This window comes from Odontomachus brunneus, unplaced genomic scaffold (assembly GCF_010583005.1).
Source record: "Odontomachus brunneus isolate Ranch 3 - 2012 unplaced genomic scaffold, Obru_v1 Obru_scaffold_039, whole genome shotgun sequence".
Taxonomy (NCBI): domain Eukaryota; kingdom Metazoa; phylum Arthropoda; class Insecta; order Hymenoptera; family Formicidae; genus Odontomachus; species Odontomachus brunneus.
The window spans coordinates 2,330,660-2,354,063 of record NW_022639489.1 but is presented as its reverse complement, the minus strand read 5'-3'; the positions used below and the strand labels follow the sequence as shown (position 1 = coordinate 2,354,063).

General features: G+C 35.2%; 2 protein-coding genes across 3 annotated transcripts in view; both read right to left on the bottom strand.

Moving 5' to 3' along the window:
• LOC116844147 (carcinine transporter-like) overlaps nucleotides 1–2,909 on the bottom strand; it is a 27,374-nt gene extending 24,465 nt beyond the window's left edge. The window contains exon 1 of the mRNA XM_032815328.1: nucleotides 1,115–2,909. The gene's annotated coding sequence lies outside the window, so the exon portion shown is untranslated. The remainder of the gene's footprint in view (nucleotides 1–1,114) is intronic.
• Nucleotides 2,910–6,950: 4,041 nt separating this feature from the next.
• Nucleotides 6,951–23,404, bottom strand: part of LOC116844146 (organic cation transporter protein-like) — a 36,448-nt gene continuing 19,994 nt past the window's right edge. The window contains exons 3-8 of one of the 2 annotated variants that reach the window (XM_032815316.1): nucleotides 22,515–22,773; nucleotides 13,290–13,588; nucleotides 12,349–12,461; nucleotides 11,217–11,431; nucleotides 9,883–10,231; nucleotides 6,951–8,592 (exon numbers count right to left, since the gene is read on the bottom strand). In XM_032815316.1, the coding sequence (XP_032671207.1) occupies nucleotides 8,403–8,592; nucleotides 9,883–10,231; nucleotides 11,217–11,431; nucleotides 12,349–12,461; nucleotides 13,290–13,588; nucleotides 22,515–22,773 (1,425 nt within the window). In that variant the 3' untranslated portion in view covers nucleotides 6,951–8,402. Of the gene's footprint in view, nucleotides 8,593–9,096; nucleotides 9,673–9,882; nucleotides 10,232–11,216; nucleotides 11,432–12,348; nucleotides 12,462–13,289; nucleotides 13,589–22,514; nucleotides 22,774–23,404 lie in introns of those variants that run through there. The other variant, XM_032815317.1, reaches the window with a different exon arrangement.

Sequence of the window (23,404 nt, the reverse complement as noted above, 5' to 3'; positions counted from 1 at the left end):
CACTTATACGTCTTACTACTGCGGATGACCATATTTCACTACTTTGACCCTTTATATCTTGGGAAATATTGACTTTTGGGGCTTGGTGCAATGATAACTTTTTATCAGCATGGCGAAACATAGTGAAATTTCAGCCAATTTGACCGAAAACCATTTTCCATAGGTTTTGTGCGGGGTCCTTTAATTATAAAATTCCACTATAAAAGACTAAATATAACAGCTCTGTAGATCAAATCTATAAAACAATACTAATACGGACACAAAGAGCCAAGTTGTTATGTGCAGTTGTTTTTATTTCATGACTCCCTCCTTTTGCGTTTGATGTATATTGATAGACTTGTAATTATATCATGTAGCAACCACTGATGTGAATAATTTGATTTGCGCCTGAGACAAATTAATTGCGCTTTGAACATGACAACACTTGAAGCGACTTATTGCATGGACTTCTTTTGACTTTGTATCACTTACTGGAGAGGACTGCATCCAATCGAAACTTTATTTAAGTATTTTACTTCATTAAATTGGCTCTTTATGTCCGTACTAATATTGTTTTATAGATTTAATTATAAAAGTTAAGTTAAAATTGCACTAACTTTTAAAGTTTAAAGTTAATTATGTCTTCTGCATAATTAATTTGTTAATTATAGGTTAAATTTGCGTGAAATAATGAGAAGGGAAGATAAAAATATTCTAAGCACAATTATTCTTAAAATTAGAGAAATTTCATCTTTTGTCGTGTCTCTTATATTATCTATAGAAAAACATTCTTGTTTTAAAAATATCTTTACCTGACATGTAAATCTTAAGATGTGATTGCTAATATAAAACAATGATTTTTAGTTTGAGTATATAAATTTTAAATGACTACTATTTTTTTTCTGTGTAATAAAAGGACATCCTTCAAATAAACATATTCCTCTCGATACAAAAGAAAAAAAAGATTAGAATAATATCTAACAGATTTTCAATTAATATAATTCATTTCGTTAGAAGAGGGATTCTGCTCTTTTGGCAGAAGTTTTGGCTCAGTGTTACAGATAGTAAATAGTACCTTGTTGTTGAAAAGAGTTCCTTCTTTTCGGCGCACACACGCACGCAACTAAAAACTCACCTCTTTCGTTGATCAGCATGGAAAACCCTTTTGTAATGTATTCGCCGACCTTGCTCGCCGACACGTACACACAAATTTGTCGCCCTTGTCGCGGCGAAATTGTATGTAAATTTACCACTCACGCACTTGACGCGAAAAATTGACACGCCGGCGTTCTATTCGCGTTGCAGACGCGCTCGCGCGTTTGCGAAGATCACCCTCGGACGACCCCTCGAGAAGCTCGGCTCGGGATTCTCAGATCGATCAGTGGTGGAGATCGAACAATCCGCAGTGCGGTGAGTGGATGCGACACACGCTCGCGAGACGATGTCGCACTATTAGAAACGGTGTTTATCCGCCGCCGAATCGCGCGGGATGAATAATGAATATCCGATGAGTTGGTTTATCGTTTCATTGCCGTCGTTTCTGTCGCGGAAGGAAGCCTGCGGCGATCGCCCCGTCCGCCTTCTCGGGAGACGTCTCGCAAATAGAAACTACCTCGCACATACGTCACTGAGCGTAAGCCGACTGTCATCGCTCCCTCGCGACTTCTGCACCGCGGGTTTGCGGTTTATCCTACAGACACGGCTCGAGCCAAACTTGCGCGCGCCAGAAATAAACAACGATAAGGTCGATAATCGTGTCGTTTTCTCCTATGCGACACCGGCCGTTCAACGCGATTTCGCCAGATCGTGGCGCGTCTGGAGCGACAGTAAAGGTGGGCGATCTCTTAGGTCGGTATTCATAGTCAAGTCTGAAGACAGTTTTAAGTTTATCTTCAGATGCTATACGGATTATTTTATTGGCTGCGGAGTATCTTTAAAGGTGAACTTAGACTAAGATGGTCTTAAATATAGGATCTGACTATGAATACTGGCCTTAGAGTAACGTAGACATCCCCATCTCGCGGGGTTGTAATGAAATCGCGCGTAAGGGAGGCTGGAGTTATATAGTCTCAGGGATATGTTGCTTATGTGCTTTTCTTAGTATTTATCTTGAGAGGCATAATGAATGCAAAACCGTGAAATGGTCCACTTAGAACATAAATACTTTTCCCTCAGTTTTGTTAAAATTAGAATAACATTACAGTTAAGAAATAGAAAAAAACTGACTTGGTAATAGTAAAGTAGATTTTCGAGTCTCTCGAAATTTTTTATTAATATTCTTCGTCGTGACTGAATAAAATTGAGATGTTACTAGATAGAGTGAAATTTCTTACAAGTGTATGATTTACTGTTTCTGGTAATAAATGCAATTTTCATTTTTAAAATGATTGGAATAGAGCGGACTAAGTAAAGTTGGTCCATATTTAAAAGTCAACAAAAGGACTGTGGAGACCGCTCGCGGAGACTGCGGAATTACCAATCAGGATATATATTTTATATGTGGCCTTCTTTACCTTGCGCTTGCCAACTGAATCGGCAGGCTATCAGGACTCAGGTAGCAGATAATTATGTTATTGCATTTTCGTATTTTTGTTATTACGAAACAAAATATACGGTTAACTGAGTGATGGAGGGTATTAATGCATAGATAGAAGAAGATTACTTCTATCATGTTTATACAATCAATCACAACAATTAGTTGCCTGAGAAATTGTAACTTTGGAATTTTAAAATATAGGGCGTTTTGCCTCGACCTCTCTTAGTGGAAGATAGAAATAAATACAGTAAAATATGAAAAAATTCAACGCCACGATTATTTTTTTCTAATAGCGTGCATTAATTCATCGTATGATATATACAAAGTGTTTCAATAAAGCTGGAAAATTTCTTACAGACCCATAGATTGGGTGAAAATAATCCTATAAATTCATATAAATTTTTTTCTACAGAGTATCCCTACTGGGATATTTGTTTCTGAAGTTAGAATTTGAAAAGCATTTTCTAAAAATAATTTTTATCTTGCTTATTTTGCAAATTTTGATAATCTTTGCATTATTCTTATACTAAGTAAGGATCGTTAGAATGATACGATACATTTTTTGATATTACGTCACGGAGCCAAGAAACATACTGCCTCTAAATTTATTAATTCCCAAACTTTGAAGAGAGTGAATAGAATTTTTAAAATTTTAAAATACTTTTTTTTTTAATTCTTCAGACATTAAAAAAGATATTCTTGTTAGATTTCGAAAAAAACAAATGATTTTCGAGAAAAACGCATTTAAAAGATAAAATTTTATTTAAATAATACAAACAGTCTTAGCAAAAAATATTGATACGTCAAAATACGAGAGAAACGATTATATTTTATGAATTTTTAAACATCGCATATAAGTTTGATTAATATTCTCTCGCTATAGTGTTGAAACTGTACATCATAAATCATATTTATAAGCATTTATTACACAGATTTATAGAGCTTCGTCGAGCTGTAATAACCATTACTTGACATAACTGTTTAGCAAAATTGTCGCGAAACAACTATCTTAATCATAATTATTCATCGGTCTCAATATCGCGAAATACAAATGGAGCAAAAGGTCGTGTGCTTTTCTATGAGCCCGCCGAGCCTTGACATTGGTTCAACGAATCTGTCAACGTCGAACGGTCGTCGAACGGGTTTCAGGTTTCCGCTATGAAGTGAACGGAGTGAACTCGACAGGGGAATGCAATCCGGAGAGCCGACGTGCCGATAAGACGTGTTAAATGACGTATGTTACAATAATACCGTCGTTTATTAATAATATCAAGGTCTGCACTTCTCATTATGCTCGACGCAAACCTGCGTCGGCTGGACGTCAATGCGTCGATAGATGTAGTAGCGTTTTATTTAAATTAACGGGGCAACGCTCTCACATCTCGCATCTCTGTCACCTGTGGCAGCAGGTGATTAGAAAAGCTTATCGCTCGACAGTCTCAATAAGTCGATAGCTTACCGTTCAACGGTAATCGCACTCATATTGATGATAATACCGCGACTTTGCTTGAAAGTCGACCAATTGTTCGTGCCCGCTGATTATCTGGCCTAAGTTTGTATCGTAGATTACAAAACGTCCAAGCATGTCCAAACATATGTAGAATATTGTAAATTATATGAAAAATAAATAATACAAATGGAATAATACAAACGTAGTTTAGCTATAAAGAGTAATGTTTGAAATATCAAAATTTCAAGATTTCTTAGGAGACAAAAATATGATCAATCTAATCAATTAACAATTGATTCAGTTGAAGATCGTTCATTTAACGACTGATTTCAACGAGTCCAATTAAGGGTCATTTGGCTATAGTTACGCAAGAATGATTCAATGTAAATAAAGTACGTTCCGAGAAAAATAAAGAGGAAAATTTGGTACATGATTTAAAAAATATAGATAGCACTATAGTTCTCTCTTTCTCTCTCTTTCTTTCTCTCTTCGTAGTCGTACAAGAAATCAAACATGATCAATTTTCTTCTCTTTAAGACTATTCATTGATGAGCTTAACTCTTAAAAACATGGATGAAAAAATGTAACTAATAAAAAATGACGCAACTAGTAGAAAATAAAGACTATTTCTTAAATTAAATTTAAGCGCTCATAAGATTTGGATGTTTCTAGTTTTACATAGAAAGACGTATGTACTATTCATTGGTAAAAACAAAAACTCGAAAATCATTATTTTTTAGGTTGAAATTCTAGCACATAACTATGACTAATTGGCGATTGATATGCATGAAGGAAATCAAAGATTGTTCAATTAATAATTGAACTGAGCAGTTTTGCTTAAAGGCCATTTAATTGACGATTGATATGAGCAAATTTAATCGATTCAATCAGAGGTTGGTGATGATTGATATGACATTGAATAGTGTCCCTCTTTCCTCCCCCCAAAGCTGGTTCTAGCCAGCGCTTCTCAATCATCGGTATCTTCCACGATGACACAATGTTCCGGGTGTGAATATGATCTGCGAAATCAATAATTATAACTTCGAGTATCAAGCTCTTTCGACTGAATTTGCTTATCAGTCGTCAATTAAGCGATCTTTAATTAACCATGCTGAATACAATAATCAATTAAACGATCTTTAATTAAATTCGCTAAGCTCGATTGTTAATTGAACGACCTTTGATTCTTTTCGCTCATATTAATCGGTAATTGAGTAGTTTTTAATCGAATTCGTTAAAAATCAATCGTTGACCAAACATCCTTTGATTGATTTTGCTCGCATCAGTCGTCAGTTAATTGAATTGAGACACATTTGTTCAAATCAATAATTAAATTGAGAAAAATTTAATCGAAACTTTTACAACTCTGATATTTATATTTATATACAATTTTATATAATTATACATATTCTTTTTTGCTCGAGTAGTATATACGTTGTCTACACGTACAGTATCATTATTTACGCACACAAACATCCAATTCTGACTTGCCTAATTTATCTGTCTTCGGCAATTCACACGTTTATTGACATGTATTAATGGATATAAAATAACTTATTTATATTATAAAATATAGTATGTACAAATCAACAATATAGAATTTCAATGTTTGACGCGGAAGACAGTTTCGAATGAGATGCTACGTGAAAATTTCCAAACTCGGAATGCACCTTTCATATTTTTGGTGTTGACACGCACGTAACCTTATTCGGGATAACTTAAAATTTGATTTGGATGATCTTGTACTACATATGTAAAATACATATGAAAAATACATGTGAATACATGTGAAAAATACAGTGTTTTTGTAAGCGACGTAATAAACTCGAGATGCATGTGACAATATAAGATTGAGGTCGTTTTCGAAACTATATATGTGTAGGGGAAACCGATAGAGATGTGCGAATCAAAGATTTTTTATATCGAATCGAATTGATAACAGATTTTAATTTCGAATTCGAATCGAATCGAATTGATAAAATTTCACCCGAATCGAATCGAATCGTTGAAAGAATTTTTAATTAACATAATCATTGAATTCAATATGAAAATAGTGATTTCAGTATGAGAGAGATAACATTGATAATGTAATATCAATTTATTTTAAGGTAAGAGATATAATATATAGTCGGTAAACGTGTATGGAATACAGTTCCAGTCTTGAAAGCTGCGCAACGATCAATTTGACAGGTGCACTGTTCGATAAAAATTAAACTTTTCCTTGTGACACGAGTGCGAATAGTCATTTCCGATATATTTTTGCCTGCTGAACACGAATCCGTCGTCCAAATTTGGCTATCACATCACAATTTTGAGAAAAATGAAGTAAGATACAAGATAAGAAGGTTCCCGCATTTGATATTTTGGCCTCTTTGACCATTTTTCTAAAAATTGTGACGTGATAGCCAAATTTGGACAACGGATTCGTATTCAGCAGGCAAAAATACATCGAAAATGACTATTCGTCTTTTTGCAAAAAAAAAATTGTTCTGCCCAGTGATACTGATGCCGACGATTGTTTCTGACTGGCCATATGTTGAAAACAAAAAGTCGTTGGGAAACGAGACTAGATGCATTTTCAAGTTAAAAGTTGATACTTTTGCATGGCATTAACGAAATGTAGAGAAAAAAATTTATTTTCTTGCGCTACAGCGTCACAAAAACCCTCAAAATTGTCATTTTTTACCTCTTTGACGCCATTTTTCTCAAAACTGTGACGTGATAGCTAAATTTGGACGACGGATTCGTGTTCAACAGGTAAAAATACATCGGAAACGACTATTCGTACTCGTGTCACAAAAATTTGTCGAACAGTGTTATCGGTAAGAGTTTATCTTCTTTGAAAGAAGCCATTATCTTCTTTGAATATTTTTGAAGAAAATCTTAATGTATAGCAAACTTTTCAAGTCATGCTAATTCCTGTAAGGCTGAATGTCTTTAATAGTACTTCGTTAATGCTAATGTGCGCGATTCGTATTTGAATCTTTTTTATTAGAAATTTTCGAATTATTCAGATTTAAATCATAGGGATTCAAATTCGAATCGAATCGAATTTCACTTGATTCGATTCGATTCGAATTCGAATAGTTTACACATCTCTAGAAACCGGGGCTAGATGCCCCATATACTTTAGAATTTCGAATTTACAACTTCTTAGACAACTGATTATTGTGATTAATTATACAAACATGATAGAGGCACTCTCTTTCTATATGCTGATATTTTGCACAATCCTTTTGACCGTATATTTTTGTTTTGCAATAACCAAAATACACACAAACATGCAACAACATGGCCATCTTGCTCTGTTCAGTAGTCCAGTAGCACAGAATAAAGAAAGTTACATATAAAGTATGTATTCAGATTTACAGTATTTTCAGTGTTTTCGCGAGAGGTTCGAAAATTCACTCCACAGCTTTCCTGCGGGCTTTTAATTATGGACCAACTTTACCTCGTCTGTCTATATATGCTTAATTTTATTCATTCTATGAATGAAAATTGCCTTTATTATCCAAAACAGTATATCATACTTGCAAAAAACTTCATTCTAGCTAGTAATATATCGTTTTATTCATTCACGATGGAGAATATTAATACAAAATTTCTCTTGAGAGGCTCGAAAATTTATTTTGCTACTACTAAATCAGTTTTTTCTATTTTTTAATTATAATATTATTCCGATGTTAATAAAATTCGGGAGAAGAAATATCCAAGACCATTTTACGATTTTATATTCACTATTCCTCTCAAGATAAATACTAAGAACATGCGCAACATATTTCTGAGGTCATTTAGATCAGATCTCCCCTATACGTATCGCTTTTTCCTATTCGTCGTGTTTACCTCTCAATACGGTCGACATTCTTGGACTCGAATTGGCACACACATTTGGAACTTGAATTTTTCTCTCGAGGGACACATTTTCGCAATAAAACGTTTGCATGTTCTAGACACAAATTCGCGGGAACTAATTTTTCTTTCTCTTTCTCTCTATTACTAAATACAAGTGCGGGATAAGTTAGTAAAAAAATTTTGTAAATCTCTCTCTCTCTCTCTCTCTCTCTCTCTCTCTCTCTCTCTCTTTCTATTTCTCTTTTTCTCTACATTGATACTGCACGATTGTCCATAAAATATCTACATAATTTACTTGAAATCCAAGTCGGACTTCAGAGACGTCACACACATAGAATTTGATATACAATTGCTAATCGCGTAAAAACGCTCTATCACGAGTGAAACGTATGGAGCATGCGATGCGATGCCCTGACTCTTTTTCTTTTCACGGAGAAAATACGCTATCGGAAGATCAATGGAGATATGTGCATCGGGTATCATTTGATTTTGGTAGCTCCGGTATCACACGATTATGAAAGAGCGACGGTATCGCCGACGGATACGCCCGATTATTCAGGAACAGGACTACGTATCACGGTGCTTTCAGACGCCCTCCGTTTCCGCTGGCTTTTCCGGACCAGGAACGCCCTTGCGCGACCTGATGCTCGATCTCTGTATCATGCTGCTCCTCAAGGGCTCGCCACGCGTGGACGCTCTCATCGAGTTTCGCAAACTGCTGCGTTCGAAGGACCGGAAGATCGCCACGGGCGGTGCCTCTTCAGCCGCGGATTTCCTGAGAAAGGTATAAATTTCAATTAGAGCGGAATTCGTTGATACTCAGAGAAAAAGATGGGTTCTGACAATGTGATGATGAACGAAACACATGCGATTTAGTTGCAGGAAGTAGAATTTGTTAGAGATGTGCGAACTATTCGAATTCGAATCGAATTGAATCGAATCAGGTGAAATTCGATTCGATTCAAATTCGAATCTCTATGATTCTATGATTCTCTATGATTGATTAGCATGACTTGAAAAGTTTGCTATACATTAAGATTTTCTTCAAAAATATTAAAAAAAGATAATGGCTTCTAGATAAATTCTTACCGACAACTGTCGGATCAATATGTGTTGTTGTGCAGCTTTCAAGGCTGGAACTGTATTCCATACACGTTTAATAACTATATATTATATATCTCTTACCTTAAAAAATGAATTGATTTCACATGATCAATGTTATCTCTCTCATACTGAAATCACTATTTTCATATTGAAATCAATGATTATGTTAATTAAAAATTCTTTCAACGATTCGATTCGATTCAATTCGAGTGAAATTTCATCGATTTGATTTGATTCGAATTCGAAATTAAAATCTGAGATTCTATTCCATTCGATATTAAAAATCTTTGATTCGCACATCTCTAGAATCTGTGATTCTTAGAAACCAATTTGATTCATAAAAACCAGAAATTCTGTTTCCTTTATCCAAAACGCGTTTACTTCCTTTATTGTCACGTAAAAATATCAGAATTTCTGGTTCTCAAAACTGAATTTGGTTCGTAAGAACCAAAAATTCTATTTTCTCCAACTAAAATACATTTGGTTTCTTCATTGTCGTGTTAAGATGTTAGAATTTTTAGTTTCTAGTTCTAAGTTTCTAGTTTTAAACTAAATTTGTAAATAAACTAAATTTTTAGTTTCTAGTTCTAAGTTTCTAGTTTTAAACTAAATTTGTTTAGCAAAAACCAAAAATTCGGTTTCCTTCAACCAAAATGCGTTTGGCTCGTTCATTCTCAAGCTAAGATCTCAGAGTGTCCAGTTCTTATGAACAAAATTCGGCTCTAAGTACCAGAAATTCCGTTTTCTCCAACTAAAACACGTTTGATTCGTTCATTATCATTAATTCGATCAATCTTTTTTCCCAGTATATTAAATCAAATTACACTTGAAAGGGACAGCAATTACGACGTCTCAAAGAAGAAGAATACCAAGAAGAGTCGACGATTTAACGCGACGAAGACGCGAAGGTTCATTCTCAAACAAAAGAAAATGAAAGAAGAGATATTCTTGATGCTCTTACTTCGGGAGGCACGGCATATCCCACATTTTCTGATCCTTTCCGAAGTCTTCGCCGTCCTGCAAGGTCTGCGGCAGATCCTTGTCGAGCGTCTCGGGCAAAAATAACGTCAGGAGACCGCCCAAGATACCCATAATGCCGAGGACCAACAGTGGCAAAATAGGTGAGACGATGTCCAAGTAAACGACGAAAGGCGCGAGAATGCTGGCGACGTATCCCATAATGTGGATCAAGGCGACCCCTTGAGCTCTTACCACCGTCGGCAACAGCTCAGCCGCGTACTGGAGACCGATGTTGTACGAAATGTTCACCCAGAATCTACCAATTATCGCCAAGGTGGCCGAGTAAATATCTGAAACAGTCGATCGAAGAAAGAAGAAATTATACAGAAGCATGATTACAACTACACTTTGAAGAAATACGCGAATTAAAGAGAGAGAGAGACGGACGCTGATTTTGTGAAATCGTGTCCTTGGATACTGGATATTATAGATCGTTTTAGGTAATCTAATAATTTAAGATAGAGAAGAGATATTAACTTTCTAATCGTGTTCGTTTCGGATATACTTTGACCATGTTCAGCGTCTAAATAGGCCAATGGTGAGAACTCACTATTTAATTGACATATATGTATTTTTTATATCTTTTATTTTAGCATTATATAAAGTAATTTAGTACAATATGTACTGACTTTTTCTGAAATAACTCGAAAAGTCGCAAAGTATCACATTTGTATTTAGAATATTACAAAAACTGTGTAAACTTTGAAACTGTTCTGGGTCAAAAAGACCCAGAAGGCTAGAAGGTTAAATGAATTATTAGGCACAATTAAACATAGATCAAGGAAGCCAATAAGAGCAAGACGTCAATTGCGAAATATTAAATAAACTAAGAAATGAAGTACTACAAAACGTCCTGCAAAATCAATCCAACGTTTCAATTGTCATTAATAACTCTTTTTAATAAAAATGGAAAACGTAATAATGCACAAGCATTATGTAGTTATGGATGTACCACACATGTGAAATATTGGAAGTTTTTTGGTTGATTTGATTCTGATTGATTTTAGTTGATTTTTCAAGGCGTTCATGCCTAATTTCTTAGTTCATTCGCGGATTTTGTTTCGACATCTTGTGTAGACTTTTAGGTTTTTCAATAGCAGTTTAAACTTGGATTCAGTTTTAAACTCTATTCTAACAATGCGTTTGTTTTGTTTAAACAGAGTTTAAGTTGAAATCTAAGTTTAAACTATCATTGAAAAACTGACCCTTAAAGATTTTTTAATCTACGTTCCACGAAAAGATAATAGAGAAAAGATGATCTGGAAGCTCACTCACTGTTTGAAACCGCGCTGGCCCAGATGCTGAAAATCCCGGAAATAACCATAGTGCCGCAAGCCAACCATCTCCTGCCCCATCGATCCAGAACGAGGGTGAGGAACGTGTCGGCGGGCAATTCGGTGGCCGCCGCGATAGTAAACGTCATAAAGACATCGAGACCGAGATTGTTCACGTTTCGTACGTGACCGTCGAATACAAGCGATATCGCCATCCTGCATCGTGGAGTACGGTCAGTATGCGTAAAGAACTACCTTACCGCACGGAAAAAAAAGATTTGCTAAAAATATTAACCGCAGGAGCAAGTTTTCTTGCTTTCATAGCAAAGTTATTTAATTGTGATAGTTAAAAGATTTGCTAATATATATATTACAACTAATATATATTTACTATATATATTACAACTACAGCTATTACAACTAAATAATTTTGCTATGAAAGCAAGAAATGCTATTTTGCAAGAAAATTTGCTCCTGCTGTTAACATTTTTAGTTGTCCATATATTAGCAAATCTTTTTTTCCGTGCGTATTCTGTAACCGAATATTTTCATTTTTTTACACGATTTCCCCATGGAGAAAAAAGATTGATTGAATTAACGTGACAATAGCACAATTAAATGCTGCTAACAATAAAATGTTGTTTAAAAAACAATTTCTGGCTCTTAAGAAATTTATTAAATTTATTAAATTTATTAAACCAAGCCAAATTTGATTTATATTATTATATGTGCTAGAAATTCTGCTAGCACAACTAAATGTGTATTGTTTAAAGGAAACAGAGAATTTCTGGTTACTAACATATTTGTTAAATTTATTAATTTGAACCTAATAAATTGGTTATAGGAAACAGGATTTTTAGAGAAATGTATTAAATTTATCAAGTTAAATTCAACCACTCTTTTTCTCCGTACATTTGGTTTCAAAATAGTTTGAAATTTTTTTTTCTCGATGCAGTTTGGAACGTATCGAGTTTGGAATGACAGAATTTATTTTTTAGTAATTCCTAGAAATTAAGTTCTCTTATTGTATTTGATTTGAATAAATTTCTAAAGAAATTACTAGCAAGTAAATTGCACAAATTATAATTTTAGAAGTCGCTTAAAATTGGGAATATCTTTACGGTGTGACTCACCAGATAAAAATAAGAAGAATCGTGATGTTTCGCAAGCGCGGGCTCTTGAATAAGTCCAACACGGAGTATGCTTTGTCTGCTTCTTGCTCCTTACACACTCTGGCGCAAGTTTCCTGTTTGGCACGAACGAAGAAAGTCATTGTATGAGCCATGGATTTTTACACAATCAGCGAATTTAAAGTGTTCATTAACTCTAACACCCTAAACATCAATAAAATTTAGAACAATTTTTCAAACGTTACTTTTCTTAAAAACGTGGATTTCGTTTTTTCATTATAACCTTTCGGTTTCGCTGAACAAACATTAATAGATTCATATTCCTCAATGCTTTTTACAATAAATAAAAAAACATTGACTTTTTATTATCTTTACGGACTACTTTAATTATGAGCGAATGAAGAAGCGCGGGGTAAAATTTATCCATGTTTAGTGTTTACGTAATTTTTGGATATTTAGGATTCTACACGAAGAAAAATAATTCTGCTCTTTTAGCAAAATCGTCGTTGTTACTGCATATTGGTAGTAATAGCAAAAAAATTTAGTTGACGTAACTAATTTTACAAATTATTCGTTATCAGAACAAAAGTAGTTTAGTTGCCAAGATAAAAAAATTTGTTGTGTGTATTTGTCCCAAGAATCACGCGTTAATTTGCTATCGATGCAAAATAATGTATCCTTAGCAAATTTATTTGCAATCGGAGCAAACTGCAACTGCTTATATAAATCCATCATGGTTCTTATAGCAAAATAATTTGTAGATTCAGCAAATTATATCCAGTAAATAGTGATTAGTACTCTTAGCAAATCTTTCTCCTATCCATATAATAACGAAAAGATTTTGCTAGACCAGCAGAAAATTTGCTGGGCCAGCAAATTATTTTTCTCCGTATAGGGTTATTTGAAGCCAAGTACGAAGATATGATGAGAAAAACGAGTCTTACGCGGAAATGTTGGTACACGTTCTCGGGCACCTTTGTGCCGTTGATGCGTTCGAATTTACCGAGGATCTTGATGGCCTTCTCCACCTGACCCTGACTGACGAGCCACCTCGCGCTCTCCGGCACTAACCAGGGCGCCGCCACAGCCAATGCTAAAGGAACGGAGATGCTGATGCACGTCATCCTCCAGTCGGCTAAGAAATACGCGATCCAAGGCAAGATGCAGGCGGCAAACGTGAAGAAGAGAGCGATTGACATATTCGCCACAAAGGTACGCCATTTAGGTCCCACGTATTCCAATACTGAAAAGGAGAAAACGAGAAACACGTAGGCGAAGAACGAAGACCTCCTTCTCCCCGATAATTGGCTAATCAATGCTATTTAAGGCTTTGTTCCGGCACTCTAATTCCTTATTCTCTAGTTCCTTATGCGTGAATGTAGAATAATCAGATTTTATTTGGTTGAGTCTTCGGCCACAATAAATTTGTGAGACTCGTAACTTGTAATTTAAAGAAGATTGGCGTACGATTAACTGAGTAACGTGAGATATAGCAGATGAAGGATAGCGACGTTTGTCGTCGTATGCTCGCATATTTAAGTCAAACTGAACGAAAAAGTATCATTTTGCAAATAGTCACGTAGCTATTAATTAAAGAAGATTAGTGCGTGATTGTCCATGATAATGCCCCAATCTTCTTCAATTAATAACTTAAAATCTACGTGGTCATTTGCAAAATAATAGAGGACTTTTTCGTTCAGTTTGACTTAATGTACAAGTACACGGCAGTAAACGTCGTCATTAGAGCTCAGTTACCGTATTGCACGTGATTATTCACTAATTTCCTTTAATTAATAGCTCAAAATTTTACGTGGTTGTTTGCGAAATGGTGGAGGAATTTTGCATTCAGTTTGACAAGTTCTATTTCCATACAATGAGTATGTCAACAATTGTTAGACATCCTGTATATATATATTAAATAAAATATATATTAAAATATATATAAAAATATATAAATATATATTTTTTAAACTAACGCTAGATAATTTGTGTGTTTCACTGTTCAATTTCTGTTCAGCATATAAACATAAAGAGAAAAAAATTAAAATTCAAGAAGGCTGCAAATTACGATGCGAAATTTCTTGACCAGTGTTAAAGAATCTCAATTTTTCGCTTTGTATCACAAATTTTTGTATCGGATAGATTTTTTGAAGTTTTTGAACTCGAGACTTTTTCGCTTATTATAAATCAGAAGTCAGAATTTTTTAATAGAATTTTTTAATAGAATTTTTTAATTTTACTAGTTCCGGCATCTTGGATTTTAAAAAATTTGATTAATAACAATATTAATTTGATTGATAAAATATTCTAATCTCAAATTAAGATTTAGTAATCCAAAAAATCCACCCAGAACACCATTATAAGAAATATTCAAACTGTTTATTTGGATTTGCAACAGAAAATATTGATTTTTCCATATTTTTCAAAGATTATTAATTTATAATAAAAAACAACGTAACGAAAAAATTTGGCAAAATCCTGAAAAATACTTGTCTAAACTGTTGTTTCAATATTGATAATAGTTTAGTAGAAAATGAATTTTTTTCATGAAAAACATATTTTTTATTATTTGCTTATTTATAGAATTATACAAATAAAACTTTACGGTTATCTGCTTTTTTACACTTGTTCATGGAAAACAAAAAGAAACGGTATTCAGTGTCAAGAAATTTATTAAAATAATTGAAAACCGAGCGGAAAATATGAGTCACTGAATGACCCATATTTCATGCTGTAAATTAATTCGACCGACGATCGTTAAAGCAAGATTAATTCAGACGCTGATTCCCGTCGTATTTACGTAATAATAGAGCGAAAAAACGAAGATCTATAATCTTAAGTAGCTTGCCAAGCCACGAGTGTTGCGGCTCGATAGAGCTCGACGGGCTCGAATTATTCGCGCCGAGGTCGCAACATCCTTCGCTCTCGCGACCTCGCGTTCGCCCGCGACCAAAAGCGAGGAATATGCTGGGATCTCTCGTAATTTAGGTAATACCCGACTGTTAGCGCGGAGCTCCTAATAACGGGCGTAAACTCATTCCGTTATGAGACGACGGCTGCCTGTGATCGTACGAGTACAGTAACGAGTGCTCAGACATGCTTCCTGTTGATTATGAAAACAACGCGAGCTCGTATCTTGGACTATATATCACAATTAGATCGATTATTTTTCCACTCCGCACACTACCATCCACCTGTGAAGCGTAAAATTATCCGATCTTAGCATATTCAACGGTAGTCACAAGGCTACGGAGCAGTGGAAACTGATTCATGCGTTTCAATTACTTACATTATTATTATGCGATTACAAAGCCTGTTACGCGGTTCTCGAGTCGTTTCATGCAAAAAATATAATGCAACGACCCTAATTATGAGCTATTTAAGATTATAGTAATTTTCAATTATTTACACAAATTTGCTGATTGGACATTAAAATGAACTGTTGATACTGATGCAAGTAACTAATATCGTAGTTCTAAAACAAAATTATTAGACTTTAAATTATAGTTTATCCAAGATAAACGTAATAGTAATAAAAGTAATTATAAAAATAATTATAAAAGTAAGTATAAAAGTGTAAATAAATATAAAATATAAGTATAAGTAAGTATAAGTAAGTAATAAAGTATAAGTAAGTATACATAAATTATAAGTAAATATAAAAGTAATTAGAAATATTTATGCGTAAGTTACAATTATGGATTAGCAGAATCATGATAGAAATTTAATGCAGCCTTCGAGCAGTTACTGGACAGTTATGTTACTTTTGCCTAGAAACTGAAGAGGAAAAATACTTGGTATTTCCGTTAAAATGTGACATTTTTCCTGCAGCTACTTCGCACGAAAAATGCGCAAAATTTGAACTCATTTAATGCACGAAAACAGAATAGAGAATAGACACAAAATTCGATTATTTAATAAACCTGCTGTGCTGATAAAATAGGCAAGTTTGATACTCTAGTAATGCCCAAGTAACCTAATAATGTCTATTTGTTGTGCACGATTTACAATTGAAAAATTTTAATGCTAGTGAGAGTTATAGCGCAGGAAATCTTTGGTGTGTAATACATATTATCATGTTTTTCACTTTTACGTGATATTGTTCACAATCATCAAACAATAAACATGTTCTTTTAGCCATTCTTGTATTATTTTATCAAATTCTGAGTCTGAGCTAATGATAGCTTCATGATAGTTTTCATTTGTATCATTAGCATCAGAATAGCCTGATTTGTTCTCATCGAAATGAAATTCTGTATTATTATCGTGTATCTCATTTACCTCTTTCTTATTTTCATTCCTAATCTCAATTGTCATCTCTGTCACGGCCTAATATTGTCAAATGCCTTATTTCCTCCAATTTCCCTTCCCTCGCTCTATGCTTCTCGTTCACTCATCGTTCACACAACTTTTAACTCTTTTCTAGCAAGATAAATAAATATTTTCTTTATTTTTATTCGCTATAGGCATTGAAAATTGAATTAACAGTACTTATATACTTTGAAGGAATCGGCCCATGTGTTGCACGTGTAAACTCTTTCAAACATTGAAACCACTTCTTCTGCAGTTCCTGTTCTTATGCATTATTTCTACTAATAAGAATGTATTAATATTAGACAACAATTGGATATCTACATAAGTTGCATACATTTCTATCAAGGATATTGCATTCGTATAACAGGTTATACGATATCCAACTTTATATTAATAATGATCTCATTGTTTCAGTTTATGTAAAATAACGTTATACGTGGCACAACTTACTTTTTAACCGTTTCAAATCTAAAGAGTAAAGTTGACTGATATCCTAGATTTTTTTTAAATGATAAGAATGTTTGCGAATATAACCTTGAAATATGATTGTAAAAGAATAAGGAATATAAAAAAGTTATTTTCCGCGTTTCTATTACAATTATATCTTTTTAATATATTAATAGACCAAGTTTGACCCGAAAATGGAACACGACCCGTAATCGGGACTGTTACCTCGCCGTTCACACGAGCGGCGCGGCCGATCGTTGATCTTTCTGCGGTCAGCAATCAATCATCGTGCGAAAAAGAAAAAGAAAAGAATTTCAGAGTGACAGGCCTTTCGATTATTCTCTGGATGGAGCGCGAAGTGCCGCACGCGCGAAGTACTTATATAAAGCTGGCGATGTCAATTGGTGTCACGCGGCCGGAAAGAATTATCGGAGATAATATCAAGCGGGCCCCTCCCTTCCCCCGGGCCAGTTATCGGGCCCGATGAAATGTCAGCGAATGTGGCCAGTCAAACGGAATAATTTCGCAAACGCGCGCGGTCCCTTAAGTGAATTTAATAGCGGCACGTGCGTCTCTCTCGACATTGGCCACGCTTCCCACCGGCGGAAATCGGCGAAACGGAACTAGCGGTAACGCGGGTGCAATAACCGTGACTCCGTGAGTCAAAGCCTTCAGGGCGAGCTCGACCTGAAAGCTGAATCCGGGGATCGGCCGTGACTCGATCGGACACTCGAAAACTGGTCGGCGGGGCCGACAATCACTCGGACCAGGTCGCCGATCTATCGCCAAGGCCGGCCGTCGACAATTGGATCTAACCGTTGTGCAAGTAGGGACCAATTACGATCCGCGAGATTAAATCTTTTCTTCGCGATCGTCATAGAGAATACTCGCGAAGTCCCCGAGTTTTTCAGGTACGCGTCTATCACGTGCACGCGTGGAGGCTTCTCGTTGTAATCCGACGAGATGACGACTTGTTCGGCGAAAATCGCGATAGCCGACGGAATTAAGGTCGACACGACGATACGACGAGGAGACCGAGCTGAGCTGCTCATTGTTTCGCGTATGAAAAGGAAATATGGGAAGCGTTCCGCGAACAGGCGCCACGAATACGGGGATTTCCGTTGCTAATTATCGCCGGCCAATTACCCGCGCAGCGAGCGCGCGACCGATAAAGGAAGCTTACTCCGAAAATCGAGACAGGCAGCTTCTGATCTGAAACCCCATCTATCATGTTTGACGGCGGCCGCGTGTCGTTAGATAACCGATCGCGGGTTTCGAATTAAGTGCTGTGATTAATACTGACGCGAAGACGCTATTGTGATCAATACTGTGATTTAATGAGCGAAGTATCGCGAATGACAGACCGCGCTTAATTTGCCTCTAACGAACCTAAATTTTAAGCTGTGGAACAAAGATTACAGAAAAAAAACTGTTTGAGAAATTGAACATCTAAATTACGTATTTTTTTTTGTTGTTTTACTCTACTAAAAAAGGTATTAGGTTTAATGTTTTTTTAAATTTTTTAGATTGGTTCTCCTACAAATATATCATTTAAGAAACTTTTTGGTTTTTTGATCTCAGGTTTCTAGAACGAGTTATCTTTTTCCCGTCGATTGCAGCGATATTTTTCGCGGACTCGCATATGCTGCATATTTATTTATAGGTTCTTCTACACTGAGAAAAAGAAGTTGGCTCGACAAAATCGATGGTTACCGACCGTATATTAAAGAAATATTGTATTTATTCAATAATATACGCATTGATGTAACAATAAGTTACGTTGAAATGATTGTATCTATATTAATATAGTAATATCAACGCGACTTATTGTTGCATTAACGTGTATTTTGTTGAATAGGCCCAATATTTCTTTAATGGCCGATGACTGCTGATTTTGTCGATCCAACCGCTTTTTTCAAATAATAAAAATAGTAATATGAAGTTTAATAGTTACTTAATTAATATACAGTGTTTCAAAACATTCGGTTGATTCATTTTCGCAAATTAATTCTCAAAAAAAATATTGGTCTGACCCTTTAATTACTATACATCACGGCGATTAGATTGCCGAGAATCGATTGCAGAATCTGGCAAATCGAGTCTTCGCATACTGGGTCAGATTAATAACCAGTTAGCCATTCCTGACGAAGTCATTGTCATTGCCATTATTCGCGAACGTGGGACCCATGACACTGATTGATGGTGCAAAACCGCCTTTCCTTTCGCGGCCTGTTAGGCCTTTAATTGCGCATCGCGCGTTCCCGGGAACACGTTAATACCATCGCGGTGGACTGTTGGTACAATTCTCCTTTGGAGCGATTAGTCACACGTGATAAAGTAGAAAATAATTATAATAGCGTTTTACTGCGAGTAAAACAGAAAAGAAGAAAGCCAAAAAGTGATTAATGACGACTTTAAGAGAGAGAAGGGAGGAGAAACAGTTATACACTCGTAGTCAGAAAGGTTGTCTGGTTTTTGTATAAGTTTAGAAACTTATTCTTTCTATTTGATAAGAAGCATAAATTCTTAAACTTACAATAAAAAACAGATAATCTTTTCGACCACAAATGTACTCTCTAAATTTCTTGAAGTGAAGTTTTATTTGAATATAGAATTGAAGTATAGAATTGAGAAGTATATAATTGAGTATAGAAATATAGAAGTATATAATTGAGTATAGAATTGAAGTTTTATTTGAATGACAGATCAGTTACTCGAATTCGAGTGATTGTTCACACATACAGAAAGATTTCTCAGAATTATTAAGTAAATATTTTTACTTGAAACTGAGTGAATCTGATATTCTACTATCACAAGAACATATTTACTCTAATTTAGTGAAACATTCGTTTATGTGAAGTCAAAATCCACTCTAAGCTGGAATGGAAAATTCACTTGTGCGTTTCACTTGTGCAAGAGGCAGTATTTTCATTATCACTTCGAGCGAAATTACTATTACTCTTCACTCGTTTTGAGTGAGATTTCACTGTAAGAAATCAAAAAGTTATAGAGAAAAAAGGTTAGTTACACGGAAATAAAATTTTAGTCAATGCTATCAGAATTATGTTCAAGTTAATAAGATTTCTGGTTAAATTCCAGTAACTTTAAAATTCTAATTCAACTGAAATTTTCCGATTCGTTCATATTTTACCAAAAATTTGGTTTTCAATCAAATTGATTTTTTTTACATAAATTAACGTATATAGTTATGATATAACTAAATGCATTTTGCGTGAGGAAACAGAATTTCTGACTCTCGAGAATCGAATTTAATTCGTAAGAATCAGAAATTCTGTTTCCCTCAAGCAAAAAACGTTGAATTCATTGTTATGATACTCTCTAAATTACTTAAAGTGGAGTTTCACTCAAGAATGACTGTCGAGTCATTCGAATGCGAGTGATTGTTCACGCATACAGAGTGAATTCGCAGAAGAATGAATCTGATGTATTCTACTATGACAGGAATATATTCAATCTAATAGAATAAAACATTCACTTGAATGTTATCTGAATCCATTGTAAGCTTGAGAGAAACATCTACTCTTGTTCTGAGTGGCGGCATTTCCATTATTGCTTGATTAGATCTTGACTCGTCTTGAGTGAAATTTCACTTCAAGAAATTTAAAGAGCACAATTAAATAGAAATTAACACATTGACTCGTGGGAATCATCAGTAGTTGGCTATAATATTGCTAAATACGTGTAACTAACATATGCATAACTAATTTTATGTGTAATAACTAATTGCGTATGATAAATTCAATAGATATAGACATAATAGTCAATAGCAAACCAATGAAACAAACTAGCGAATATATGTAAGGAGAATCGCATTTATTTATCGTATCTTTGATGATTCAAACTTCAATGAAGCATTGAGATAATTAATAGAAATCAGCGTGGAAGTCAACAGTTTTGGGTAATCGATTAAAATCTTCTTTCACTAAAATAATCGGCAAATCAATAATCAAAATTAATTAATCGTCATATGAAAAATCAGAAATAATTTAACCGATTGATGAAATTAATTATTAACCAAACTTTGATGTGATTGATAAACTGATTAATAATTAATTTTATCAATCAATGGAGTTATTTGTGATTTTATACATGACAATATTTATCAATTTGCTTATTAATTTTCCGATTATTTTAGTCAAGAACGAGCTATATAAACATGACTCCTTTAGATACACAACTAAGAGAGAGAATGAAGGTCAATAAGAGTCAATCGCGGTTATTGGTGCGAATATTAAACTACTATTTAATTCGTTGTTTGTGACGCAGGCTGGAGAATGCGTATAATTTATTCCTATCTAATATCTTATCAACACTTGTGTTGCGAGAAATACTTGTGTTGTCGAAGTCTTGGTGGCTGAATTGGTATGGCGTCCTGTCCGACAAGGGGGAGGTTCAGATTCGATTCCCTGAAGTTTGCTGAGGCAATATTTTTCGTAACAGCAGAGAATTGAATGTATAATCAAAATAGTTTATTGGAAATGGGATATTGAAATTAATTAATACTAGAATAATATATGCGCATGTCATATAGCTGATAAAAACAATAAAAAATATAAAATAAAAATTAAATAAAAATTAAATTGAATTAAAATATACTTTAATTAATTAATAATTATAGGGAGAGACAGAGAGAGACAGGGAGAGACAGAGAGAGACAGAAAGACACAGACAGAGACAGGAGAGGGAGGGAGAGACAGGGAGAGACAGGGAGAGACGGGAGGGACGGGGAGAGACGGGGAGAAACAGGGAGAGACAGAAAGACACAGGCAGAGACAGGAGAAGGAGGGAGAGACAAGGAGAGACAGGGAGAGACAGGGAGAAACAGGGAGAGATAGGGAGAGACAGGGAGAAACAGGGAGAGACAATGAGAAACAGGGAGAGACAGGGAGAGACATATATTTTCTGTATTTTTTTTCGTGACCTAACCAACGCGATGACAGCTATTTGCCTGGTAATTTGACAGCCGCAAACGACACGAAGCAAGCCGCAGTTCACATGAAGCGAGAAAACCAATCAGCATCACGGAAAAGCGGCAACAATCAAATCTCTTACATGCCTTCTTTTAGAAAGGATTAATAATTTGGCATAAAGAGTCGGTCTAACTATGAAAGGGTGATTCCACCGCGTATGTTGGAAGTTCGGAAAAATATTCGGCACGTGCGTTGACACTGTCGAGCATCATTATCCTCTCATTATTTAATATTCACATCAACAACCGTGATTCTCATTGACCATTTTTCTCTCATTTAGTCAAAGGAAATTTTAATTGATTTATGCCCAACAATAGAAGTCAACGTGTTAGTTTAACATTTAAACCGAATTTATTGAGACGAGAATTTATCGGTCGAGACATTTCTGGTTAACGAGAGAGTACATTGCTTACATACCTAATATATACATCATGGTGAAGCAGTTATCGAAGGCGAAGCCCACGAAGAATCGGCATAACGCGAACTCCCAGAAGCTGCCTGCCAACACGGTCGCGACGCCGGCCAAGAAACCGGTGACATTGGCACCGACTAACGCCGGTATCCTACCGTACCTGTCGGCGATCCACCCGAAGATCAGGCCGCCGAAGATCGCGCCGACGAAGAAGATACTCTGGGCCGTGGTCGGCAACGCGCTGTTCTCGCACACCCATCCCAACTGCAACGGAGATCTAAGATCGAATAATTTATTTCTCCAGTCGACATGTGCAGTTCTGTCGATTTTCGTCATTGGGTGAGTGGAAGAGCTTACTCCGGTGAGGGAGAACGCGCTGTAAATCTCTCGCCGCGGGTCTTGTTAATCAAAGAACAAATTGTCGCGATCACCACCGTTCATTTCGGAAATCTCTCATTCTCCTACGTTTTCCTACGTTTTCTTTTTTTCATGTAATAATGTAAAACATATTCAGTTCGTTTGTTTGGACATTGAATGAAAAATTATCTCCGTCATGTTTATAGAATATCAGTCTTTTGTGAGAATTAGTAGAAGAGATCAGATCTAGAAGTTATATAAGATCAGTTGTCATAAAGCTTATATTTCACACGATAAAAAAAGAAGCATATTTTTCTCTACATGTTGCTTATATATATAGTACTGATTATATAGTTGGGCGTACGAAATGATTTACGACAGAAACATCGCATGTGATATTTACAAGCACTTTTTCAAAATTGAACGCGGTGAGATAAAAATTTATTTTGTTTCTATTTTGATTGATCCGTTAGTTTTGGAATTTCTAGTCGCAAACTATCTTTAGTTATAAAAATGTTATGGTTTTAGAGAATTTTTT